The sequence below is a fragment of the Fukomys damarensis genome, unplaced genomic scaffold (genome assembly GCF_012274545.1).
Source record: "Fukomys damarensis isolate Sample0158 unplaced genomic scaffold, DMR_v1.0_HiC HiC_scaffold_23, whole genome shotgun sequence".
Lineage (NCBI taxonomy): Eukaryota > Metazoa > Chordata > Mammalia > Rodentia > Bathyergidae > Fukomys > Fukomys damarensis.
In genome coordinates, this window is record NW_022900935.1 from 21,113,706 (window position 1) to 21,138,691 (window position 24,986).

At 56.3% G+C, this 24,986-nt stretch overlaps 1 protein-coding gene across 1 annotated transcript in view; it reads left to right on the plus strand.

Moving 5' to 3' along the window:
- Runx3 (RUNX family transcription factor 3) overlaps positions 1–24,789 on the plus strand; it is a 26,193-nt gene extending 1,404 nt beyond the window's left edge. The window contains exons 2-5 of the mRNA XM_033767375.1: positions 1,769–1,925; positions 8,805–8,909; positions 18,395–18,553; positions 22,151–24,789. Coding sequence (XP_033623266.1) covers positions 1,769–1,925; positions 8,805–8,909; positions 18,395–18,553; positions 22,151–22,683 — 954 coding nt within the window. The 3' untranslated portion in view covers positions 22,684–24,789. The remainder of the gene's footprint in view (positions 1–1,768; positions 1,926–8,804; positions 8,910–18,394; positions 18,554–22,150) is intronic.
- The last annotated feature ends 197 nt before the right edge of the window (positions 24,790–24,986 follow it).

The following is a 24,986-nucleotide window of genomic DNA, read 5'->3' on the forward strand; positions in this document are numbered from 1 at the left end:
GGCTTCCCAGCTGCAGGAGCCAGGCCCTGGGAGGATTGTGGAGGGGACGCGCCCGAGCCTCTGCGGCCTCGCTGCGTGCTCGGCGTTCGGATTCTGAAGTTCCCTCCTGGATGCTCCCGAACTCATAACTTTGAGGTGCTTTGCTCCCCTCTACCTGGGCTTCGGGCAGTCCTGCACCAGGACATTGATGCAGAAACGAGAGAATGAGGTTTAGTTTCCCCTAATCGGGCTCCCTGGGTCCCAGCCCTGGGAGCAGCCGGGAGGAGGACCCCGGGACCGGAGGTGGGATGCGGAGGGTGAACCGGGCCTAGCCTCCATTGCCAGCACCCTCCTCCTGCGCAGCTTCAGAAGCACTTCCTGCTCACACCCTCAAGCTCCAGCTTCTCACTCGCTACCGCTACCAGAGCCCCCATAGGCCTGGAAGGGTGGCACCGCACTCTGAACGGCTGCTGCCAGGATATCCCGCATCCAGAATGGCAGGCTGAGATTGGGGGTGCTCTCACTCCTGGCAGCCCCTAGTCATTCAGAAAATAGTTTTCTCAACGTCGAGGAGTAAGCGACTGTTTCATTTTCATTTTTTTAAGTGAGCAGCGAGATGAAACGAAAACGCCTTGGTTTTCCCCTAAACCTCTCACAGCTGCCGTAAGAAAGGGCAGGGCAGGAAGGGCCATCGGCTGGGGAGGTGGCCGCTGGAGGTGCCTGGAAAAGGCAGCTGCTGGCAGCTGAGACCGACCTTGCTCCCATTAAGATGACTCTGAATTGGAAAGGAAAAAAAAAAGGACTAGTGGCTCTTCGAGGTCTCCCGGGTGACATCTTAAAATACCAGCGGGGAAAATCTCCCGGGGAGGAGGGGGAGGAGGCCCCGTGTGACTGTAATCGTCAGATCGGAGGTTTTACTGTCACTTGGAGCTTAAAAGGGATCTTTGAAATTAAAAGAAGACAGGATGTTGACAGGAAATCTGGCCTTTTTAATCAGACCCCAAACATTTTCTCCTTGAAATTTTTACCATCTGGATCCCCAATCCCTGCACGCGGCGGCCACGTTTAAATGGTTGTGATTCTATTTAGAATCTGATTCCTTTTCAGAAGGCAGATGCCTCTTCTGCTCCCTGGGGTAGGAGCTGGGGGAGACAGCCTGGGGTGGGGCTCCTCCACCCAGGATGCTGTTTTCAGCAGGTGCATCCTCCTGATATCACAAGCTCCCCTCCTACTTTACAGGGATTTTCTGGACAGACCTTTCTCAAAACAGCAGTTTGTTTTGCATTTTCTCTGCATAACGAATTCAAGCTCTGCCGAGCCCAAAAAACTGGGCCTGTGCTACGTTTCAGGGCTAAATTTCATACACCCCAGGACTCTTGCATAAATGGAGCACAGAGAGCAGTTCTGTTATTATTATTGTTGATACTCTTTTTACTTGGAGATGTGGTTGCTAGGAGCATGTTGATTCCTCTTTTGCTCTGCGGAGGAAGACAGAGGAAGTGTGTCCCACCTCCGAGTGACTGAGCTAATTCTCAGCTCTCCCTTAGTTTCGCTTAATTGAAAGGATGATTCCTTGGAACCCATGCTCTCGAACTTAAAGTAGAGACTGCATCTTTTGTTTCTATTCTATTTGGGCAAGGTCTTCATTGTTTTTAAGCCTTCCCCATCCCCTCATTTGAGGAACCTGCAGTGCGCCTGGGACCTAGGGGAGCCGCCAGCCCAGCCCCTCTCCTATTTCTCCCACTTTCTCCTGCCTTTCTAAGCTGTCCCCTTCTCTCTGTGCCCTCAGGTGGTGGCACTGGGGGATGTGCCAGATGGAACAGTGGTGACTGTGATGGCAGGCAATGACGAGAACTACTCTGCTGAGCTGCGCAATGCCTCGGCCGTCATGAAGAACCAGGTGGCCAGATTCAACGACCTTCGATTTGTGGGCCGCAGTGGGCGAGGTGAGCTGAGGGAGACCTGGCCCCCCAGACACTGGGGCATAGGTGATGGCACAGGTGAGGGAAGGAAGCTGAGAGAGAGAGGCCTCGGTGTCCAGAAACAGGTCTTCAGACCCCAGTCTGTCTGAAATAGCACTCTGTAAGGAAGTTTATGATTTCTTACATGAAGAAGACAATTTTCTCCCAATTTCTGGAAACCTTACTAACTCCAGAAGCCTTCCGTGCTTCCCCTCCTTCCCAGTCAAGCATCTCTGGTCTCACAAAAGATGCTGGAAGACAGTGAGTTATCAGACTCAGAAGGGGAGCTTGAAAGTCTTCTGGCTGAGGGCTCAGAGGACAAGCCCTTGATCTGTAGCACACTAGCTACCGTTTCCCAGGGGCAGGATCTCCCTCACTTTGAGGCCACCTCCCCCAGCTGTGGTCTCCCGAAGCCCCCTAGGCCCTACTGTGGTTCAGAAGAGACATGAGTGCCCTGTGGGATGTGTTAGGGCTGCCGTCTCCTGCCCAGAGGCAAGCCGTGGCCGCCCTGGCTGTCTGATCTTCCCGGCAGCGGCTGCAGCGGCAGTAAGGCAGCACCAGACGCCACAGTGGCTGTTGCCAGGGGCTGTTGAGTGGGAGGCTGCGGGGGACCCAAAACCCATCGTCACTCAGCTGCTGGGTGGAGGCATCCTGGAAACCCTGCCCAGCGACAGCACGGAGACCTGGGGGTCTGCTGGCCCTTTAAGACCAGCCAGGAGTGGCTGGGCAGAGAAGTTGCCCTTCCCCAGCCCCTGACACCCTCTGCTTGGGGTGAAGAAGTAAGCCGAGTTGCCTTGCTACAGGGCTTGGGCTGCTGGCTGGGGCAGAATTGTACTTTTCATCACCAATAAAGAAGGCTTCTCAAGGCACTAGTTCCCTCGGAGCCGCCAGCCTGCTCCCTGCTGGGCATCTGGGCACCATTTTGCCCTTTCCAGCCACTCAGTGTATACATACAAATGTCAAACATACTTTGACTTTTCAGCATTAATTAAAACCAGGGCATTATTTGCATGTAATAACTGTTTACTTGTTACTTTTTATGAAACTGAAATAGTTTACATTCTTTCAAACATTTCCTGTTCCTGTTGGCTCCCTTCCCCACTCACAGATTTCTTTCAAACGGTGCCCTTAACTGGTTGCAGGTTGATGGATGGAAAATGTTTGCTTTTATGAATTAAGCTTTCATTGCTGCTCCTAATTAGTCTCCAAGCCCCTTTTGTCATCCCCACTCTCTTGAGCTCTTTGCAATTTAATCCCAGCCCCGGCCAAGTGGAGAGTCACTGGGGCAGGTGGGTGGCGGTGGGCAAGGCTGGCTCAGGTGTGTGTTGGGGGTCGCTGTGGCTGCTGTCCTGGGGGAGGCGGGCAGGCAGAAAGCATGGTGGGTCCCAGGAGCGAGGACGCAAAGGTGGCAGGAACTCATGCTTCCTTCTCCCTCCCAGCTACTCCCTCTCCTGGGAGGAGAGCACTGGAAGGAGAAGAGAGATTATCTGACTTAGCAAGACCTCCTTGGCCTGTGTGTGCTGAAAATGACATCTCTGTGGCTTGCATGCCCACAGACCCCTGCCTACCCATCGCCCCACGGAAGGAGACGGGTTTCCAAAGCATCCCTGAATTGCATGCTGTTAAAGCAGAGCAGGCGGGGCTGGTGCTGGGATTGCGGAGGCTGAGTTGACAGACCATTCCCACGTCCGTTCTCAGCTCCCAGTAGTCTCACTGGTCCTGGGAGGTAGGAAAAAGACCAAGTAGGAGAGAAGGGGTTCCTGTGCCGGTGGAACTCTGGGGCATTCAGTAGAGTCTAAGGTGTAGAACTGGCCTCCCCTAGCTTGAGTCCCAGTTCTGACAGTGACATGCTGGGAGACATGGGCAAATAACTGAACCTCTCTGTGCCTCTGTTTCCTTGTCTATAAAACCTGTTGGTGGTGGTGATAATGGTCCCTCCCTTGTGAGATATGGGGAGGATTGAAAGAATCAGTACCAGTGTATTAGGTGGCACATATTGAGACCCGGATGTAGGTTAGAGATTTTGTTCTTCAAATGCTTGGGACTGGAGGAGGCCTTTGAGGTCCCTTTGAGCGGTGACAGTCACTGATTCTCTGATTACAGTGTGGTTTGGGCGGGGGTGGGGGGAACCCAGAAGGTGTGAATTGTTGAGTGGGAGAGGTGGAAGAGGCCGGCAGTAGGAAGGCGGGTGCAGGGCCGTCATGCAGGCTTCTCTGCTGTGCCTCAGGAAATTGCCACCTGAGAACAAGCTGTGATTGACAAAGTCTGGGCTGTGCTAAGAGTGGACAGGTTGGGATTTGAGATCTAGGACCCCTCCCTGAAGCTAACAGCTGCGGGGACTAAGAATTTAGGTGGCTACCTCTGCTTGTTTCCTCCTCTTCCGCTATTTTTTCCTTGATTCTATGTGAATTCCAGGGAGATGACACAGGAACACCAGACAGTTCTTACAGTAGGATTGCCTGTGTGAACCACAACAGGGGTGGCCGTCGCTTGCAGGGATTAGGCCCCAGGTCCCACCCTGCCAGGCTAGCACCCTTTTGATATAATGATTATTTTGTGTTTTAGTCTCCTACAGTAAAGTTTGTAGATTCCCACAATCTACCTAGAGAATTTTTGTAAGCAAGGTCCATCATCTCCCCCAGGAAAAATACGTTCTTCCTGTCCCTGTGCAGCATTGGGCATTGGTACCTCCCGCCCCCATCATGCATCCCACCCCTAAATTCCAGCAGTGCCACCCCAGTGCTTCACTGACCACGTACCGCCACAGATCCCTAAATTGTCCCATAGGAGGTGGCCTCTGCTCTAGGCAAAACTGCGAATCATGTGAGCACCTGAACTGTCATTAACTGGGTAAAAGGGACCTTAGTGCTATATGTGAGAAGTGCACGTGCAGGCCTAAGGGACCACTATTCGGAGAAGGGTTACACTGCATCTTGGCCAATGTTGAGAAAACCCAGCGGTCCTCTGAGACCCACGCGGCTCTGTGGGTGGTGCCAAACCAGAGGCCGGGGAACTTGCCCCAGCACCCTGCCTGACCTGGCTGAGCTTGCTACTTAGGCCAGGGCCCTGGGGCCTGCAGCAATGTCTGGAGCACCTGTTTTCCAAACATGGACTCCTTCCCTCCCCCAGGACCAGCCCTCAGCATTCCCTGGACCGCAGGCCGAGTGAACGTTTGCCAAGCTTCTTGCATAGGGACGTTCACCTCCTTTGTCCTTAGCTTCCTGCTCCAAGAGGCCAAGAGAGATGGGGGGAGAGTGGGCAGAGAGCCCTAGGCAGGACCAGAAATGAGGGGCACCCAGAAAGGTGGCTTTCTCCCACTCCTGGTTCTTAGGGTCCCTAACACTCCCCGCACGTCCGCTGGTCCCAGCACCCTGTCCTCCTGATGCCCTCTCTGCTCTCTTCAGATACTTGGGAATGGAGGAAGCTGTTGAGGCACCCTGGTGACCTCAGGTGGTGCGAGGTTTGTTACCTTATGCAGGTGGCGGCTTCTCACTCTGCAGGAGCAGGTCTTTAGTACCCTTGTGGAAGGCAGGCCATTGCACATTCTGACTTCTCTGGGTTCTGCCTGGCTGCTATGTGTCCTCAGCAATTCCCTGCCCCTCTGTGAGCCTCACACTTCACTTTTGTACAAAGCGAGCTGTAATCTCTGCTCTTAAGTAATGGGTGTTTATTGAGCACCTGTTAAGTGCCAGGTCCTGTTCTGTGGGCTGGGGATACAGTGATCACAACAAAAATTCTGTCCTCCAGGTAGCTTAGAGTCTAGCAGAGGAAGACAAAGAAATATAAGAGTTGGATGGATTATTAAAAATGATGAGCACTGTGGAAGAAATTTATGTAGTACGGGGATTGAAGCAAGCAAGGGGAGGGAGCCCTGAGAAGCTGCAGATCGAGTGGCTTCTGTCATAAATAAAACAAAACAAATGAAAGATTGCAGTATGGGAAGTAGCTCCATTAAACAGCAAAATGCTCAAAAACTTGCGATAAATGTGCTGCTTTGTTTAATGTATTAAGTAACGAGTTCCAGGAAGGGTTCTAGTGATGGCCATGACTTTGAAGTTGTGACGAGCAAAAGAAATTTAGAGAAGTCTGAAAGGGCTATAAGGGCTGTGTGAATATCTGTCCTGTCTGTGGCGGCAAGGTCACAGGTACAGCCCGTATCACCTCTGTGGTTTGTGGCCTGAGCTCTTACTTAAAGACAGTCTGTGTTTCAGTTAGAGTTGGGGACGATACCCTTGCAGTTTTTCTTCTGTTCCTAGTCCAGTTTTGGCCTGCTCAATGCTAAGCTTTCCCCATGGAGGCCAAGTTTTAAATGCCTACTTTATTATTGTTATTATTTTGGTGCTGGGGGTGGAACCGAGGGCCTGGTGCTTACTAGGCAAGTTCTCTATCACTGAGCTACACACGCAGCCCCCCAAAAGCCTCCTTGAAATAAAGTGACCAGGAAAAGCCTCCCAGAGAAGGTGACTTTTCCGTTCAGACCCGGAAGTGCACCTTAGTAAGCTGTCAAGTGCAGCAGCGGCCAGGCTGCTGTTACAAGGAGTGGGGCTCCTTGGTCTTCAGTGTCCACACTCAGGCTGCTAGGGCTCCGTGGTACCTGAACTCCCATCAGCCTGGCCCACAACCGTGCTGGAAAGCCGGTGGGGTGGTGGTTCAGAAGTCCAGGACAGCCCACCCCCGGGGAGGGCCCAGCTGCTCAGAGGGGGGGGGACCTGGGAAGGAAGAAACCTCAGAGGGAAGGAAGGCAGCAGAGGGGAGGAGCATCCAGGGACTGAGTGGGTGGCAGGGATTCAGAGGCCACCTGCCCTGCGTTTCTCTGGACAGCCTCACTTCCTGTTTCAAGTCACGCTGAGATCCCTGTGGCGAGAGAGTGAAGGGCCAGGTTTGTACAGACTTAGGGACCCAGGGGCAAGTGCCTTAGTGTTTCTGACCTGGCCTCCAGCTGCTGCCTCAGGAGACATCAGAGAAGCCCTGCTAGTTCCCAGCAGAGCTACAGCTCTGTCACTCTTCAGCTTTAAACCCCTCACATCTCAAGCCCTCGAGTCTTTGGTGTGATCCCTGTGCCTGGTGGATTAATTTTGTTCAGGCATCACCTGTTTCTGAGGCTAGAATTTTCACTTGATCTCGACCATCGAGTACCCAGACGTGCATAGGGAGCCATAAGACCATGTCCCACCCTGAGCTTCACCCCCACCCGGCCCTGGAGCCTGTCTGTAGCCACCAGAGGAATGGAATAGCCTGTAACAGGTGGAGGCAGTGGTAGAAAAGGGGTACCCACGTGCAGAGGAAGGAGGTGAAGTCTGATGTGGGAATCAGGGAAAACCCCCTTGTGGGGTAAGCCGGTACAGTCGGAGCCTCCTACTTTAGGTGCTAGTAACATTGGATTCCCCTTTGGGGAAAACCCTCGACTTAGCCTACACCAACCAGCCAACTCCCAGGCCAGTCACAGGGTCACCATAGACAACAGAAGGAACACTGCTCGTTCAAAGTAAACCTTTGTCAGCTTTCTACATGGGAAGCCTGTCTCAGCCTAAAAACAGAAGTCACAAGTCAGAGACAGAACTGAGAACAGAGAAGAGCTTGACGTTAGAGAAAGGAGAAGGCCAGCACCTGGGGGAGCTGACTGTGTCACCGAGACATGAAAAGTGTTAACCAGCTCAGTAGATGGCAAAAGTATAAAGGCCACTTTATTGGTGTTGGATTATGATGGGTAACCATATGAAAGGTTTCGGTCTCACTCATAACAGAAGATCACAGAAAGTGCAGAGTCTGAAGATCTTCTATCCTGACAGACACTGCGGGCAGCGGAGGGTACGAGGGGACTCCGGCTCTCTCCGGGCTCGCACAGTGGGACCAGGAGTCTGAGAGTCACCTCACCTTGAGAGAGGCGGTGGGTCACTCACCGCTTCTTCTAATCTACTCTAAGGAAATAAGCAGAGATGCAGACAAAGATTTTTATAAACAGAGAGTCATTTTCAATGGTTTAAAAATGATTTTAAAAGTTTTTTCCTCTCTGAGGAATTTTGAATGGAGATTTTGGAGCCAAATGCCTGTCTAAAAATAGAACAGGGCTCTGGAAATAACAGTTGTGTCTGCAAATGAAAAGTCTGCAGCGTCCAGATGAGCCCTCTTCCAGCTGGGGCCGCACACGCCAGTCAGAAACTGGCACCAACGCAAAGACCCTGGGGCCTGTGAGTAGATAAATAAAAGATGAAGCTGCTGTGACTTGAAGTATTTTGCAGCCATTAGAAAATGAAGTTTATGAAGAACTTTTAATAACATGGCAAAGCGTTTCTGACGTGACGTTATATTTTTAAAAAGTGTATACAAATATATATTTTGGTGCAACTATGTAAATACCCAGACGTGTACAAAAAGGATTGAAAGAGAATATGCCCAAATGATGTTTATTTCTGGCTCACGGACCTGTGGGTGAGTGGGGGTGGGGGGTGTTCTTCTTCTTCTTTTATTGTTTTTGGGTCCTTGATTTTATCTACAAAGGTTACTACTTTGAGAAAAATAATAAATATGTGTATATACATATACCTGTGTGTATGTGTGTTACATACACAGTCCCCTAACCTTGCTCTCCACAGCAAAATCATGTGGGTTTCTGAAGAGTACAAACAGCACCAAAAGAAGGCGCAGAAGCAAGGGAGGAATAAACGCGGGAGCAGGGGTGACAGAGTTAGTGCCAGGCTCCCGGGGACCTTGAATGCCAAGCCCAGGAGCTTGAACTTCACCCAAAGCCCCATCTTCCAGGCCCTGCCTTGTCTAAGGAGTCAGGGGTTCCTAGCTTAAGTACAAGTAGGAGACCAGGGTGTTGTGAAAGTACCAGGAGCCAACTTTCTGCCTTTATCTCCTTAGGAAAGAGTTTCACACTGACCATCACTGTGTTCACCAACCCCACCCAAGTAGCCACCTACCACCGAGCCATTAAGGTCACTGTGGACGGACCCCGGGAGCCCAGACGTAAGTGCCACTGAGCCCATAACTCCGGGCTGGGAGGAAGGTAGGGGAGGCGGGGAGGAAGGTCAGACAGACGGCTCCAGGTCCCTGGAGCACCGGTGGGGCTGCAGTCCTCAGCTCTGCACCCTGTACCTGTCATGCACCTGCTGCAGACCCTAAACCCTCAGGGCTTAGCTTGGGGCCGAGGCTGGATGGCAGAACCAGCTGGGGGATCCCAACCTGTGGGCTGACTGCCCAGTGGGGCAGAGCAGACAGGGAGAGGAGGAAGAGGAGGAAGCTTCAGATCCAGGTGCATTTGGGGTGGAGGCTGGATCAGGTATGGTCTCCGTGCCAGCTTCCTCTGCCAGTGGCCAAGGGTCGTGTGGCAGTGATCAAAAGGCAGGAGCTAGTCCAGCTGTGAGGCCAGGTCCCCTCCTTGGAAACCCTTTTTTGGATCCTGGTATGTGCCTTTGCCACTCTGGCCCCGGGATCCACGCAAATGAGACCCGTAGCGCAGATTTGATTCTGCAGACAGGTGCTGAGCACCTCCTTTGTGCAGGGAGTCCTGATCAGTCAGAGCGTGCCTGCCGAAGGCCCTGGAGTGTGCAGATCACAACTGGAGAAGCTGGAGGGGAAGTCCCAGGTCTGTGCTGGTGGGTGGATGAGTGAGCGCATAAATGCAGCAAAGCAGCCCTCCTGCTCTGCACTGGCCGCTTCCTAGCTTTTTCCCAGAGCTCTTAGCAACCCCTGCCCCCAGGACTACTTAACCTGTGTGTTGAGGGCCAGCCTGACCCCTTTGTCAGTGCAATATTTGAAGTTTAGAAAGTCCGTCATGCTTGTTTTTGCATGGGACCCTCATATAGCTGTAGCAAAGGGTCACCCTCACTGCAGGGAGGAGAGGACCTGGGCCTGTGCCCTGTGGGGTCTCACACATGGCCAGGTGTGGGGAGAGCATCGCAGAGGCGACCTCTCCCCTACTGAGGTGGAGGACAGGCTCTTCCCCAGAGCCCAGGAGGCTCAGAGCAGGAGGGCCAGGCAGCTCTAGGAGAACTTCCCTCGGGATCCTCCAGCCGTCCTGAGCCCCCGTTCAAGGTCAGCCAGCACTTCTGGCCAAATTCCTGCTTGGTTCTTCCTGCTGGGATCAGACACAGACAGTGCTGGGCTCTGGGCTCTGAGCTCTGGACCCCAGGCTGGTGCTGTCTGCTTTTTGGCCTCAGTTCAATCATGTGTGAAGTGGGTAGGTGAGCCCATGAGCCTCAAGGGGGTGATGATTGGGAACCCTTTGTGACCCATAGCCACCAAGGTACAGAGAGCAGGTGCTGACCCAGCCTGCCCGACTGAGACACCTTGGGCAAGGCACTGTCATGTCTCAGTTTTCTTGTGTGAAAATGGCTTTCCATGATCGGCTACATCATGGCGCTGTTGAGGAAAAGCACGGACAGCACCTCGAACACCTGGCAACCCATTGCCTTAGCCAGGACCTTGGACAAGCCGCTGACCCCTGGGCGTCAGACGCCTTCTGAAAGCAGGAGGTCATCAGGGCCCTGCAGGCCTGGCAGTGGTGGCCACGTGTCATGGCAGATAGAGGGCTCTTGGGTCACTAGGTCCCTGGTTTTCTGCTCTCTTTGGCACCCCACCCCTCCCCAGGGAGAAACAGGGTGGGTGCCGGCCCCAGCCTGGTCACAGAGGGAGGCATGGTCACTGAGGGGTGGAGGGCATGTGGTCTGAGTTCCAAGCAGTACCTGGATGGCCAGTAGCCACAGTTGGGCCAAGTGTGAGGATGTGGCACTTAGGGCCCCTCCAAAAGGAAGGGCACTCCCGGTCACAGAAGCACCTGACGGGGCTTGGAGTGTGCTAGGAGAGACCCAGGGAGCCATGCCATGCCTGTGCCCTCCGTGTTCAGCCTGCTCAGGCCGGCGCTGCCCGGCCTTCCCTCCTAAGGCCCCGCATGAGTGTAGAGACTCAGCCCTGCCCTGCAGGGTCTGCTGGAATCCTCTGCCTGTGCTTCTCTCCTGGGGCCCCCAGGCCTGAGTGCCCTTCTGTGAGATGAGCTAGTAGGTGCAGGGGTGGCACGGGACAGGCAGCTGATGTCAGAGGGACGAGTGGAGGTGGGGAGGGGCCAGTCCCTCTGGATCCCCCACCCTTAGGACAGACTCGCTCCTGGCCTTCAACCTGGGGCTGTAGACAAATCCTTCCCCTTTCCTGGCCTCAGTTTCCCCTTCTAGAAGAGGAAGGAGGTTAGCTGCAGAGCTGTGATCACTGCATGGCCCTGTATGCCAGTCAGTGTGCAGAGTCTCCGAGAATTGAGCCTCAGCAAGTGGGTAGGGAGCCACTGCCGGAAGTGAACTTCAGGGCTGTGGGGGCTCCCACCAGGGAGTCAAAGAGGCCTAGGCCTGCCCACCATGTGCAGGTCTGTAAGGGAATGCCGTTAAATCTGTTCTGGGGAGCTGTGACATTCAGTGAGTTTCTGGTGCCCACAGCCCTCTCTTCAACCATGAGTCTCTGCACCCCAGGAGTTCCTTTGGGAGCTTTTCTCCTGCTTGGCAGCTCGGAGACCTTTGAGATGTGAGCCTTGTGGGGTGGGGCAGGTAGGGGGGAACCTCGGGAGCACAGGCGCAGAGTCTGCAGCTCCCAGAAGGCCCAGCTGTGGGTTCTGTGGCTGGGCCGTTCCCCTCCGGTGCCCTGCTGAGCATGCCCGGCCTCCAGCCGGGTGGCCAGCTGGTCTGAGGCCGGCTTGGTGGCTTCCTGCTTGTGTGGCCTTGGTTTCTGAGACTCTCAATGCTGGTGTCCCTCAGAGCCACTGGGGGCTGGTGAAAATGCAGGTTGCTGAGCCAGATCCAAGATGGGGCGGGAGGCAGTGCCAGCGCCCAACAACGCTGGTACTGACCGCGCTTGGGAATAGCTCACCCCGTCTGCTAGGCTCAGCAGGTGCTGGTGTTGAGAAGGTCACACCCAGGTTCTTGATCCTTCCTGACTTCCAGGGGAAGTGAACTGGCATCCATCCCATGGCCCCTTTCCTCCCCAAAAGGTACATGGAGTGATTTCCACAAATATTTTCCTGGTATCTCCCACATGCCAGGCACTATTCCACATGTTGGGAATACCACCGTAAATCCAACGGAGTGGGTTCTCATCCTCCTGGGCCTCAAAGTCCAGAGGAGAGAGATGGAAACGTGCTCTGCTGTCCCTATGGTCCCTACCCCTCCCCCAGTCTGTGCCAATGACCCCTGTGTCATGCTGTCCTGCACCTTCTTTCTTTGTCATCCAACTCAAGCCACCCTAGCTTCCTGCCGGGTACACTTCTGCCTCAGGGCCTTTGCACTGTCATTCCTGCTAGGAACACTCCTCCCTAGCCACCCTCAGGTCTTCATGCAGCCTTCTCACAGCTGCCCTGTTTCAGGTTGCCCACACAGACAGCATCCTTGCCTCTCGCCTTATCCTCCTGGCCTCAACTCTGCCTTGAATGTTTTATCACCTAGGGTGCTATGTAGTTCTCTAGTTTATTTCATTTATTATTCATCCCCTTCCAGTCTTCTTTATGCTCCATGAGGGTGGAGGCTCTTGTCTCTGTTTTGCCGGGCAGTGGTGTAGACCCTGGGGATACGGGCACAAGCATTTAGTAGGTACTTAGTAAATGCTTGGCAGTGAGTTAATTTTGAGTGGCAGCAGTCTTATGGGGACAAGCGAAGCTGGGGAAAGCCTAAAAAGTGGAGGGTGGGCCACTCGGGGAGCAGGCAGGCCCCCAAGTAGGTGACATTTTACAGGCCTGAGAGAGCTAGCAGCCTGTGTGGCTGCTAGGGCACCTGCCATGGTCCGGAAGAGTGACCCAGGCCTGCAGCTGACCTGGGAGTCACAGATGTTGCTGTAGTTTTATCCTGGGCTGCAGGTGTGGGGTAGCAGAGGGAGGGAGGTAGTCCTGGGCGGGGGAGGGACCACTGCTCCTGGCCCCCAGGACCCAGGACCCCCACAGGCCAGGAGTGTCCCCGGAGCTGGGTGCGCTGGGCACAGGCCAAGGGGAGGCAAGGGATGCAGCCCAACAGGAGGGAAGGAGTTAACCTCAGACCTCCCGGGTTCCCCTAATCAAGCCCAGGCCAGGCCTGGGAGGGAGCTGCCTCCTGCCCGCTGGCCCCCTGCCAGCCCATTTCCCTGCCCAGCCACCAAGGGCTTTCATCTGCTCACAGGGGGCCGATTCACAGCAGACCACCCTGGGCCAGCACCCGCCTGCCACTCGCAGGGCTGTTCTGAGTCCGGTGTAAATCTCCTGACAGGCCGCAGAGTAGAGCAGAGCGCCTGGGCTGGCTCCCCACCCACCGCCGCTCAGACAGTGGCTGCTGTGTCTGGGCGCGGCCTCACCAGCAGTGTCATCCGATGGGTGAAGGCTCACCGTGTTGCCGGGCCGACCACTGTGCCCATGGCCCTGCCCAGCTCTGCATCTCCTTTCTGTGCTTCTTGCTCATCCCAGCTGGGGGACAGCTGCTCGGCTGGTGTCCTGCCAGGTGGAGCTCATGGCCAAGGTGACCTGGCTGTCCTCCCTTGGAGGTCTTTGGAAGCAGCGTGTGCCACCTGGCTGCTCCAGGTTGGATCTCACTGTGTGACCCTGACTAAATGCCTCCCCTTTCCTGGCCATCAAAGGGGAGAGGGTAGCAGCATCTCAGAGGGTTGTGGCCCTTGGAAATGATGCATGTGACCCACCTGGCACACATGTAAACACAGCTGGAACGGTCGCACTCCTACCCAGTGCAGCATGGGGCAGGGGTTGGCCCTGATGGCCTCTCACTCTCCCCCGAAGCGCCGGGCATGTGTTGGGAGCCATACTGGCTGGGCGGGGATAATGAAGGATACCCTAAGGCGTAGCAAGGGAGCCCCCAGCCTGGAATAGGCAGTGTCACCCAGCCTGAGGGGCCCCTTCCTTCCCCTGCTCTGCCCCTCATGCCGTGCTCAGGGCTCAGCTGTCCCACTGGATGTGCTGAAGAGGAGCTATTGCCTCAGAGAAGGTGGCCAAGCCAGAACTGGGACTCTGGGCACCTTCCGCGAAGGCCAGGCCTGGTGGGCTGTTTAATTCTCACACACATACCACCACCACCGCCATTCCAGAGCTTCGTCTCTGAGACAGCCAGGGCCCACAGGGAGAGAAGGATTTACCCAGGACCATAGAGGTGACTGACTGCGGCCAAGTTTGGGCTTGGGGATGCTGGGCTCTCAGGAGGCACAGGCTGAGGTCTGCCCCCACCAGGGGAGGGTGTTGGTCAGTAAGCAGAGCTGTCCGGGGGAGCTGTGTGCAACCTGAGCCCTGCTGCCCAATCTAGGCCCGGCGGGCTCAGGGCATTCTCTGTCCACCCACCCCACCCTTCGGTACTGTACTTTCAAAACTCGGTGATCTGTCCTCCAGATCTTCCATACCCTTGGGGGTTAGACAGGGTGACAACTGCTTGACAGATGTGGAAACTGAGGCCCTGAGGGGGAAAGGGACTTGGTGGGATTATAGCAGGGTGTGACAGAGACTTAAACTCTCCACCTTGAGCTTCCGAGTGGGACAAGAGCCCCTGCTGGAGCCCGCTGAGAGCCTCTCACCTGCTTCTGCCTGGGTCCAGCCTGACCCTGCAGAGAGCAGCTGTGTCCATGGCTGAACCCAATTTTCAAACTCCAGGCCCTTTTCCTGAGAGATGGGATCCAGGGAGCACAGGCGGCCTGATCCTGTCTGTGTGCCCTGAGCTCGTTGCAGACTGTCTCAAGCCTCAGTATCCTCATCTGCGAAGTTGGAATGGTAACAGACCTGTCTCAGCAAGAGACTGCAGGGGCAAGGAAGGCGGTGTCTGAGCTGCTCAGACACCCGCCACGGAGGAAGCGCTCAGCGAACAGTGGCTGCAGTCAGTATTTCTGCTCCTGCAGCTACTGGGCTCAGTGGCGAGGGAAAAGGGGGACTTCCTGGGGGAGGGGCTCCTGGTCTGCACCTCACAGGACAAGAGAAGATTCCCGGCAGAGGCTGTCTTGAGTGGAGGCTCTGAAGTGGGGGCAGAGAATATTCTGGAACCTGGACATGGGAGCAACGTGAGGTCTGGGGATGCAGCCCTGCCTTCTTTCCTCTGTGGGGTGCAGGTGGCAGGTCTGACTAGCGGTGAATTCTTGCAGTCTTAAGTCAAAGACTCTCAGAGGGAGAGGGCCTCAGTGAGCAAGCTATGTAGAGAGGAAACTGAGGCACCGAGGCAGAGCCCCATGTGGCTAACAAGCTGGGCCATCCCCCACCCAGCTCTCAGTGAGGAAACTGAATGAAAGAGGCCTTTTCTGTGGCCCAACTCCTCTCCCTGGGCACAGGCACTTCCGTTGCACTCCAGTATGAGGCCAGACCCCGTGGCTCAGAGACTCTCTGGCGCCCTGGCCATGTGGGGCTGCCTGAGCTCCCTTCTGCCCCTCCACAGCAGTGGCTTCAGGGCTCCACAGCCACAAGGAAGCATCCCCAAGAGAAGGGAAGATGACTCTCCTACATCAGAGAGCTCGCTCTGGGCTGGGGTCCCTGATTTGTAGCCCAGAGCCGTGGCCCCCATCTCAACAACTGGAGTAAAAAGGAAAGTCGGAGAAGGGGCCCAGGAGCTGGGTGTGAACCTGCCTGCCATCCTGGCTCTGTGTTCTAGGACAGGTCGGCACCCTGGCCTCAGCATGCTGGTCTCTAGTGCAGCCTCCCCCGGCACAAGCAGGGCTGGCAGTGACCTGTGTGTCCACAGAGCCTGTGGGGCCAGCTCCCGAACCCTTGAGGGCAGCATAATGGAGACACTGCCACTTAGGGCAGGGAAGGGAGCGCATTGAGTGAGGCCCCTGGGTTGGCTGTGAACCCCACCCCGCTTCCGCCTGCCACAGGAGTGCCTATAACCACTACGCGGTGTGACTCAGAAACGGGGCTTTATCCACCAGTGACCATAATGACAAAGCCTGAGGTTTTGCACCAGCGCTGATGGAGCCCCATTGGCCCACTTCAAGCTTGTGGTTGGCGAAGGCACCCAAATCCCTCGCGCCCAAGCTGCTGTCAGGTTAGTCTGTGGTCTCTGTAACCATCCGGCAGGCCTGCTAATGAAATTGCCCTGAATCCATATGTTCCCCGGCCTCTCTACAGTTTCCTGCCATTTCCCGTGTCCTCAGCAGCCAGAAAACCTCGTTTCTCTCAAGGCTGGTTGGGTTGAAGACTGTGGCTGGCCCGGGAAGCTCTGGCAGTGGTGGCTGCTGCAGAACACGTCCTCTCCACCTGCCCCAGTCCCCACCCACCCTGCTCGCCTCTCGTGGTCACCGTGCAGCTCCAGCTCCATCCAGTGTCCCCAGCCCATGCTTCCCCATCTTCTGTCGGTCTGGGGCTGAGAGGATAGCAGTGGGGCCTGGCCAGAAGCCCAGTCTTCTCAGCGCCCAGCCTGGAGCCTCATCAGAGAGAATGTGTGTTCCCTGGTTCCCGGTGACCTGCTGGGCCTCTGTGGCCCCCACAAGCCCCTGCACCATTTCTGAGATTCTCAGGTGCCCACTTGAACTTGTGACCGGGTGTGCAGGGGTCTATAGGTCCCAGAACCCTTTGTTCCCCATTTTGAAAATCAGAAATGAGGTCCATTCTGTGGCTCCAGCTCTGTTCCCTCCTTCCCAGCAGGGGTCCCCAGTCACCCCACACTTTTCCAGTTCCCTGGAAATGACTTGTCCAGCCCAGGAAAAACAGTGGAATTCTACCTATTTATCTCTTCTATCAATTTAAAAAATCTCACATTACTCCAGACCTAAGAACTCAAGCAACCTTCTCCCTCTTTGCCACTTCCCTACACTTTGCTAAAGGGGCTGAAGTCCAGGAAATTCCACCACCTTTCTTGCTGTGTGTCCTCAGGCAAGCTCTGAGCCTCTCTGGTTTGTAGTTCTCTTATTTGTAGAAGAGAGCCTGGCTGCCTGCCTCAGGAGTGATGGAGACAGGACAGGCAGGAGTGCACCACCCTCCGTGGGTGCAGTCTGTTCCTGACATCTGCCCTGGAGAAACCTTGGCCTTGAAGTGGGAAGAGGGCTGCTCCCAGGGTCAAAAGAGGCAACTTGGGAGGAAACTGTGTTAATGGAGGAGAACAGTGAGGTGAGCTGCACTCCCAGTGGACGAGGGACAGCCAGTGCTCCAGAGATAGCCAGAGGCTCAGTAGTCCTTGCGGACTTGCTGAGTTCCCACCACACCAGATGGCCTAGGGAGCTGTCCTTGCTGTGGGCTGCTGATGCCCCACTTCAGGGATAAAGAAACAACTCATCTGCAATGTGTGCTGTTTAAAAAGAAAGTGACAGAAGGATATGCCTGGGCCAAGAGCATTCTGCAAGTTCCCTGGGAGCCTCTGTGTTTTCCAGGCTGCTCAGAGCCTGGTTGCTTTGCTTTGGTTTTCAAAAATTCCATTCATAAATGCTGCCTATGGGATGTAAAGTGATTAATTGTAAGAGGGGGATACTGGAGAGATCCCTGAAAGCTTGATGTCCCTCTCAAGAGTGTCATCAGGCTGCAAGGGCAGAGGCATGGCCACATTGACACTGTGAGCACCTCTGGGGCCTGAGAGGGAGGCTGGGTCCCTTGGGGGGTGTGGGGGACCCTGGCACTGTTCTCTGGTGTAGCACCCCGAGCCAGACACACAGTCCTGAGCTGCCCGGCATCCTGGTGACGTCCCTTTGGCTGAGGCCCGGGGGCTGGAACGGCCAGCAGGGCCTTCCGCGGGCTCTCCTGTTCTTGCAGACAGGGGTGGAAGGCAACCACACCCTGGCTTCTCTCCCTGCCTTGGTCTGGAACGTGCTTAAGCTACTATTCCTATGCCTGTAGCCTCAGTTTCTACTGTACTATAGTACAGTGTGCTATAGAGGTGCAGGCCACAGGCTTTGATTTGAATCCTAAACTCGTATCTTTTCTTTCTTTTTTTTTTTTTTAATGGTACTGAGGATTGGACCCTGGGCCTTCCTATTGTGCTATATCCCCACTCACCCACCCCCCTTTTTGGGGGGTATTTATTTGTTTGTTTTGAGACAGGGTCTCACAAGGCTGGCCTTGAACTAACTGTGTAGCTTGGCCTTGAACTTTTGACAATCATCCTATCTCAGCTTCCCAAGTGCTGGGGTTACAGGCATGTGCCACCACACCTGGCCTCCAGCCCTTGTACTTTTTCTTTTGAGACAGAGTCTCATTATGTTACCCAGGCTGGTCTTGAACTTGCAATCCTCCTGCCTCAGCCCCCAGAGTGCTTGGAATGACAGGGTGCACCACTGAGTCCATGTACTGACTTCACATCTCTCTGCTCAGTGACCCGGAGCCCTGGGGTAGCCCCACAAATGGTGTCAGAATGATCACACTGGCCCGTGTAGTTAGGGTGAGACCGTGGCTCGTGGCTACCGTCCTCTGTTCAGGAAGTCTCCTGAGAACCTCAGAGGGAGCTGCAAAGTTAGACCTCAGGAAGAATTCACAGCAGTACATGGCAATTCTCTGTCCCCTGAGACTCTAGGAAGCAGTGACTCAGGCTCCGTGTGCTCCACAGGGCACCGACAGAAGATAGAGGACCAGACCAAGGTGTTCCCTGACCGCTTTGGAGACCTGGAAAGGCTTCGCATGCGGGTGACGCCAAGCACGCCCAGCCCCCGAGGCTCACTCAGCACCGCCAGCCACTTCAGCAGCCAGGCCCAGACCCCAATCCAAGGTAAGAAATGGACCTCAGGGGGCAGGAGCGGTGGGTGGAGAACCGCGATGGCTGGTCGTGTGCCCGATCAGAGTCCCTCTCGAAGACCTTCATTCATTCGCTCTACAAACGCACGTGGTGCCTGACCCCAGTGTAGGCGTGAGCAGAGCCCCTGCCCTCTGGAGCATGACGCCTCCTGGAGGAGTGGGGTGAACCCAGCAGGACTTGTATTAAAAGCGGGCAGGCCGTCCTCAGCCAGGAGCGGTGTGTCCCCACTCCGTACACAGCTCCCTCCCCCAGCCGCAGCTTTCTCATCAGGAAGTGTGTGGGGGCGAGTGTGCCTGCCCAGGGCTGAGCTGATGTCCAGATGACTTTACTGTGCTCAAACGAACTAGACACTGTAAAGTGAGGTGACAGCCCTGGGCAAGGGACCAGGAGGCACAGAGTCAGGAGGGGACCAGGCCTGGGTCTCTGTCCTCATTGCCAGGATGAAGGCAGTAGGCATGGGCACAGCTGACCTCAGGCAGGTCCTCCCGAGCGGAGGTGGCTGGCCCATGACCTGTTCAAGGCAAGTGGGCAGGCACTGAGCCGAACGAAACGCGGGGGCTGTGGGCAGCCGGCACTTGCCTGGAGGGGTGGAGCTGTCAGCCGCAGGCCAGGGCAGAGGCCGGGCCATTCTTAGTCCACCAGGGCCTGGTTAGAGCCCATTTGGCAGATGAGTGCATGGAGGCTGAAGAGGTCACAGGCCACCCTTGGGTCACACAGCCTGTCGGTGTCCAGGTCGAAAGTCTCCTTAGTGTTCTGTACTTCTGCAGGCTGGAGAAGTGGTCTGGAGCAGGAACAGCCCAGGGCTCCTGGCTGTCCCCTCCCTCCTTGCCTCTCCACTTGCTGGGCTGAGCTGGTCCCAGTGGGAACCTGCCCAGGGAGCTCTTCTTCCAGCCCTTGCCATATGCCAGGCTTGACGCATCCCGCAGACGAAGAGAAGGCATCTCCATTGTAACCCAGGCTCAGGAAGTTGGGCCCCCAGGTGAGGAGAGGCCCCGCCCAGCCTCTCTGAGCCCATGGCCAGTGAGTTTTAGACACTCAGCTCTGGATTGTTGGGGAGGTCCAGGAGAGGGGTCTGGCCTGAAGAGGTGCTGGGAGGTCATTGGTCAGTAGCTGTCCCTGCTCCTGCCCCCAACAGGCCAGCATCAGTCCAGTTACAGCAGCCCACCATGCTGGGCCTTCTCCTGCCTTCTGCAGAGCCAGGCTGACAGAGTGTTGGGGGCCAGCCAGAGAAGCCCAGCAACCAGCAGGGCACACAGCAGTTTCCTGTGCACCAGCTCCCAGGGAAGGAGAGCCAAACCTCCCTTCCATAGTCAGTGGGCGTATGGGAGCCAGACCCCCTGCCTCCACTTGGGCAGTGAGGAGAGGAGGTCCAGTCCCGGGGACGATGGAGCTGACCCAGTCCGCTGCTGCTGCTGCTGCTGCTGCTGCATCCTGACCTGAGATAAGCCCTCCACCCATTAGTCACTCTAGAAGCCCTGGGCCCTCCTCCAGGCCTGTTCCCTTTGAGATGAGAGAAAGAGCACTTAACACCCAAACCAGGGAAGAGGAGTCAACTTTGCAATCAGATGGTGCTGGCTAGGAGTTCTGATCTGCCTTGCATTGACTGTGTGACTGTAGACAAATCACTTAACCTCTCTGAGCCTCGGTCTTCTCAATCAGGAGACCCCTCTGCAGGGGGGCATTGGCAGCCCCAGGTGTGAGGGGCTTGGCTCACTGGCAATCCCTTCTGATGAGACCAGCCTCTGCCTTCGGGCCCCAGCCTGGGGATGTGTTCAGGACACCCCACTGCTACTTCCTTTTGACCCCCAACTTTGGACACTGGCAAGCATTGCCAGGGCCCCAGCCCCTCCATACCCCAGCCCATAGCCTCTGACTGCAGCCACCCACAATGGGGGCTTCTCACTGCTCAAAGGGCCCATTCAGCCACCACTCGGCAGTGCAGCTCAGCAATTTGGAGAAGAAAATAAACATTTCCTTCCACTGTTGGGATTGGCTGCCGGGCAAGGGTCCAGCCAGCTCAGGTTTCCTGGGCCTGTGGGGGTAGGGGGTGCCGGAACCTTGAGGAAGCTGTTGGGGGCCTGAGGGAGAGCCCAGGAGGGGACAGGGCAGGGCCGGTGTCTCTGAGGGCCACACACTAGGCCCAAGGCTTGGGTTCCTGGCAGGTGACGGTTCCACCTCCACTCTGCTTGTTGTTCATTCTCCACCTCCTCCTGGTCTGGTTTGAGGCACCTGCCCTGTGTCCTGAGATGTGGGCAGACACCCAGCACCAGCCCTGCATAGCCAGGGAGAACTTGATCTGCTGGGTCCCCTCCAGCCAGGCCCCTCTTCATTTTTTGTTTTTTAGTACCGGGGATCGAACTTGGGTCCTTGCTCTTGCCAGGCAGGCAGCGGAACCACTGAGCTAAATCCCCGGCCCTGGGCCCTGTTCTGTGGTGGCTGAGACAGAGAAGTTGGGCCAGACAGGTTCCACGAGCCCTCATGCACTTCACTGCTTCCAAAGCACAAGGAAGGCCAGGGTGAGGGCTTCGCCTTTATGTCCTGAGTGGGCCTGTCCTGGGGACCCAGGGCAGGAGGCATCACAGCAACACTTTGCCCAGCTCCCTTCTAAGCACTTTTAAGTGTAGCAGCCAACTCAGTCCTTACAAGCTGTTACAGTCCCTAGGAGACTCATGCACAGAGAAGTTAAGTCACTCACCCAAAGACACACAGCTACCATAGTAAGAGTCAAAACCAAGACAGCTGTCCAGCTCTGGAGATCTCACAGCCTCACACATGAGACAGCTACCTCTCAGGTGCATGTTGGGCCTCAGGACCAGAAACCCCAGGATTTTGCACCATGTGACCCTTCATGCCTCAGCCTCTCTGGGCCTCCGTTTTCATGTTCTCTTATCGAATGGGATTAAATTCAGTTCCAAAGCCCAGTTAAATTCCAAGGTTTTGGGGTCTGTGATTACAAAAACCAAGGGTAGAAGCTGAGCACCCTGGTCTTGGAGACCACCTAGGAGCCAGACTCTTCGAGGAGCCACTGCAGGGCTCAGCGGGATGCTGGGACCCCCAAGCCTCACTGGCTGGCCTCTCATATGGCTGCTGGGCTGTTGAGGGCAGCACTCGCTGCAGGATCACCAGCCGACTCTAGCCTGCAGGGCAGCCTGGTGACACAGGCTGCGACGGGGGCGGCAGGAAGTTGCTGTGAGCGCTGAACCTACGCCAGGTGCCAGCCAGGATTCCGTGCAGTGTGAGGGGGTCAGCGTCCCTCTGCCTCGGCTTCCTCGTCTTCAGAGTGGAGTCCAGCCCTCAATCCCACAGGGCCACTGAGAGCCTTTGTTCACCCATTGTCTGGCCCCCCGCCCTGCTCCTGCGGGGACGGGGGTCCGTGTCAGGCTGTGGCCACCCAGGCATCTGCTTTCTGGGCGGGTCTGTGCTGGGGGTCTTGGCACCAGGGCCAGAGGAGCAGAGCACCAGGGAGCCCCAGTGTCACATTCAGGGCGTAAGACGCTGTTCCAGGATCACACTTCAAGGCCCTGGGGCGGTCTCCAGCTGCAGCTGACTGTCCTCCTTGCTGTCCCCTAGGCACCTCGGACTTGAACCCTTTCTCGGACCCCCGCCAGTTTGACCGCCCCTTCACCCTGGCGGAGAGCCGCTTCCCCGACCCCAGGATGCATTACCCCGGCGCCATGTCGGCTGCCTTCCCCTACAGCGCCACGCCCTCGGGCACCAGCATCGGAGGCCTCAGTGTGACGGGCGTGCCAGCCGCCAGCCGCTTCCACCACACCTACCTCCCGCCGCCCTACCCTGGGGCTGCGCAGAGCCAGAGCGGGCCCTTCCAGGCCAACCCGGCGCCCTACCACCTCTACTACGGCGCCTCCTCGGGCTCCTACCAGTTCTCCATGGTGGCCGGCGGGGGCAGTGGCGGGGGTGAGCGCTCGCCCACCCGCATGCCGACCTCCTGCCCCAGCAGCACCGTCTCCATGGCCACTGGCAACCTCATGAACCCCAGCCTGGGCCAGGGTGACGGCGTGGAGGCCGACGGCAGCCACAGCAACTCACCCACAGCCCTGAGCACGCCGGGCCGCATGGACGAGGCCGTGTGGCGGCCCTACTGACCCCCCGCGAGGAGGGGACCCGGTGCTCTGACGGGGACTCCGGGCAGCAGTGGGACTTGTGCTCCTGCGCGGCCAGGGCCCCAGGGGCTAGAGCTGCATTGACTCCGACAGGACTGTCCAGCCACGTCGTCGCCCAGAGGGGAAGGGGACCCCCTCCAGGACACTGTCCCCAGCCTGGTCCCAGTCCCATGCACCCCAGAGCCACCTTGTCATCTCCACCCCTCTGGGGTCAGCCCCAATCCCAGGGAAGAAGTTGACAGACCACAGCCTTCCTCAGACGCCCTCCCCTGTGGGCCAGTCCAGTCCGCATTTGCACCCATTGAGTCAGAACTAGAAAGCCCCCTCCCGGAGAAGGGTCCCCTCACTGCAGAGATGGGGCAGGACCTCAGAAGGCCAGCAGAAGGGATGAGCTGCACCGCAGGAGGCCCCAACCCTGCTTCCTGCCCTCCCTAGCAGCTCAGAAGCCCTTGGCCCATTTCAGCTGCCCAGGGCACCAGGCCCCAGAGCAAGTGGGCTGTGGTGTCAGTGCCCTAAAGCAGGGAAGGGCCTTTCTGGCCAGCCACCATGCACTTGTCCAGGCCATGGCGTCCCTCTGCCCTCTTGCGGGGAGTCGCCTTATTTCCATTTGCTGAGACAAGACAAGAGTCACATGGGTCCCAGCGGAGAGCCCTGAGGTGTGGTGTGGAGGACTCAGGTCTATGTCCCTGTCACCAAGGTCCCATCGAGCACTGTCCCACCACCTCGGATAGCCCAGCCAAATCTTCCAATACCTGCCACAAAGATCTCTTTAACCTGTTTGCACTCCCAAAGCGAACAGTCTTGAACAAATTCAGTTTTTAAAAGTGATTTTAGAAAAGAGCAGCTTCAGTTATATGTTTTTGAACACGAGGCCTCTAGCAGGTAGTGCTCCGGGCTTGTGAACACCACCTCCCACCTGCTGCCTTCTACCAGTACACAATTATCAAGACCCCTCCTCCTCCCCGGCACATCCCTGCCTCTGCCGGGAGACCAGGGGATGTGGGGGAGGAGCGTGGGCCCTCCTGTCTGTGCTCCCAGGCATTTGTCCAGCACACAGTGGGGCATGGTGGGGTGAGTGGAGTGTGGGAACAGCGCAGGCTGTGTGAGGCTCTCAGCCTTGGCCGGGGCCCCCGTGTTCAGAAGTCCGATGTTTCCCCTCCATCCTGCAGATGATGCGAATCCCTGCATCTTGCAGATGGAAACACGAGTCTACGAGGTTCTTTGTGTCTGAGTTCTTGATGGAAAAGGATGAGAAAACAAGGGTTCGATGCCACATGACTCTCAGCCACATCCTCTGTGGGTGTGGAAATCTCCCCTACAGTGTCCCTTCTTACTGCTCTATGTCATAGCAAGTGATTGGCCAGGCTACTCCCAGCTGTAACAACAGCTAGATATGTTCTCTGACTGCTGAGGGAGTTCTGATCCAACTCGGATCCCTCCTGTTGCAGTTTCTCTTGTCCTGTCCTCACTGGAAGTCAGTATTCTTTTCACAATAGCAGCTGAGGGTGTCCTGCAGGGTGTCCTCCCTGCACCCTGGGGGCCCCTCGCCCCTTCTCAGGAAGCAGCTACAAACCTACTACCCTCCTACTTGCTTCACTCTCTCCCAAGGCCAACGAGGGAGACGCCCTGTGGCTCCCAGCGCCCAGTACTTTGTAGCCCCAGTTCAGAGACTGCCCCCTTCTGATGCCCAGGCCCTGGTCAGGGCAGGACAGGAAGTAAATTGACCCTGCACCCTCTCACCCTCTGCTGAGCGGCGATGGTGGCCCGGCCTAGTCTGTTTGGACTCCCTGGCTGGGGAGAATGGGTCCCGATTTGCAAGGCTGCTGTAACAGTGTGCCACACAAACACATGTGGTGGAAAGCACAAGGAAAGAAGGGTTAGGGTACGATGTCTGCGTGAGTGCTTAGGGTGGGTGCAGACCCTCTGTTACATTGTCATGCCGAGGTGTCCGTACCTGCTCAAACCTTCCAGAAAATCGTCCCCAGCCGGGGGCGGGGGTGCTGCTGCTTTGCACTGTCATTTGCTTAATGTGTTTGTGTCTCATGCACAACCTGCTTGTACAGTACACTGTCTGTCTTCGGTACTATTTAACTGTAAAATGGAATTTTGACTGGTTTGTTACAATAATATAACTAAGATGAGTTGAATGGTCCTGTGCTAGATTTCTGGGGCTGTGCGTTTGGCCAGTGGGTGGGAGACCTCCTGACTTTGCCCAGGAAGGGGACAAGAAAAGGGACAGGGCTGAGCTGCTGGGGAGACACCCAGGCCTTGGGCTGTTTCATCCG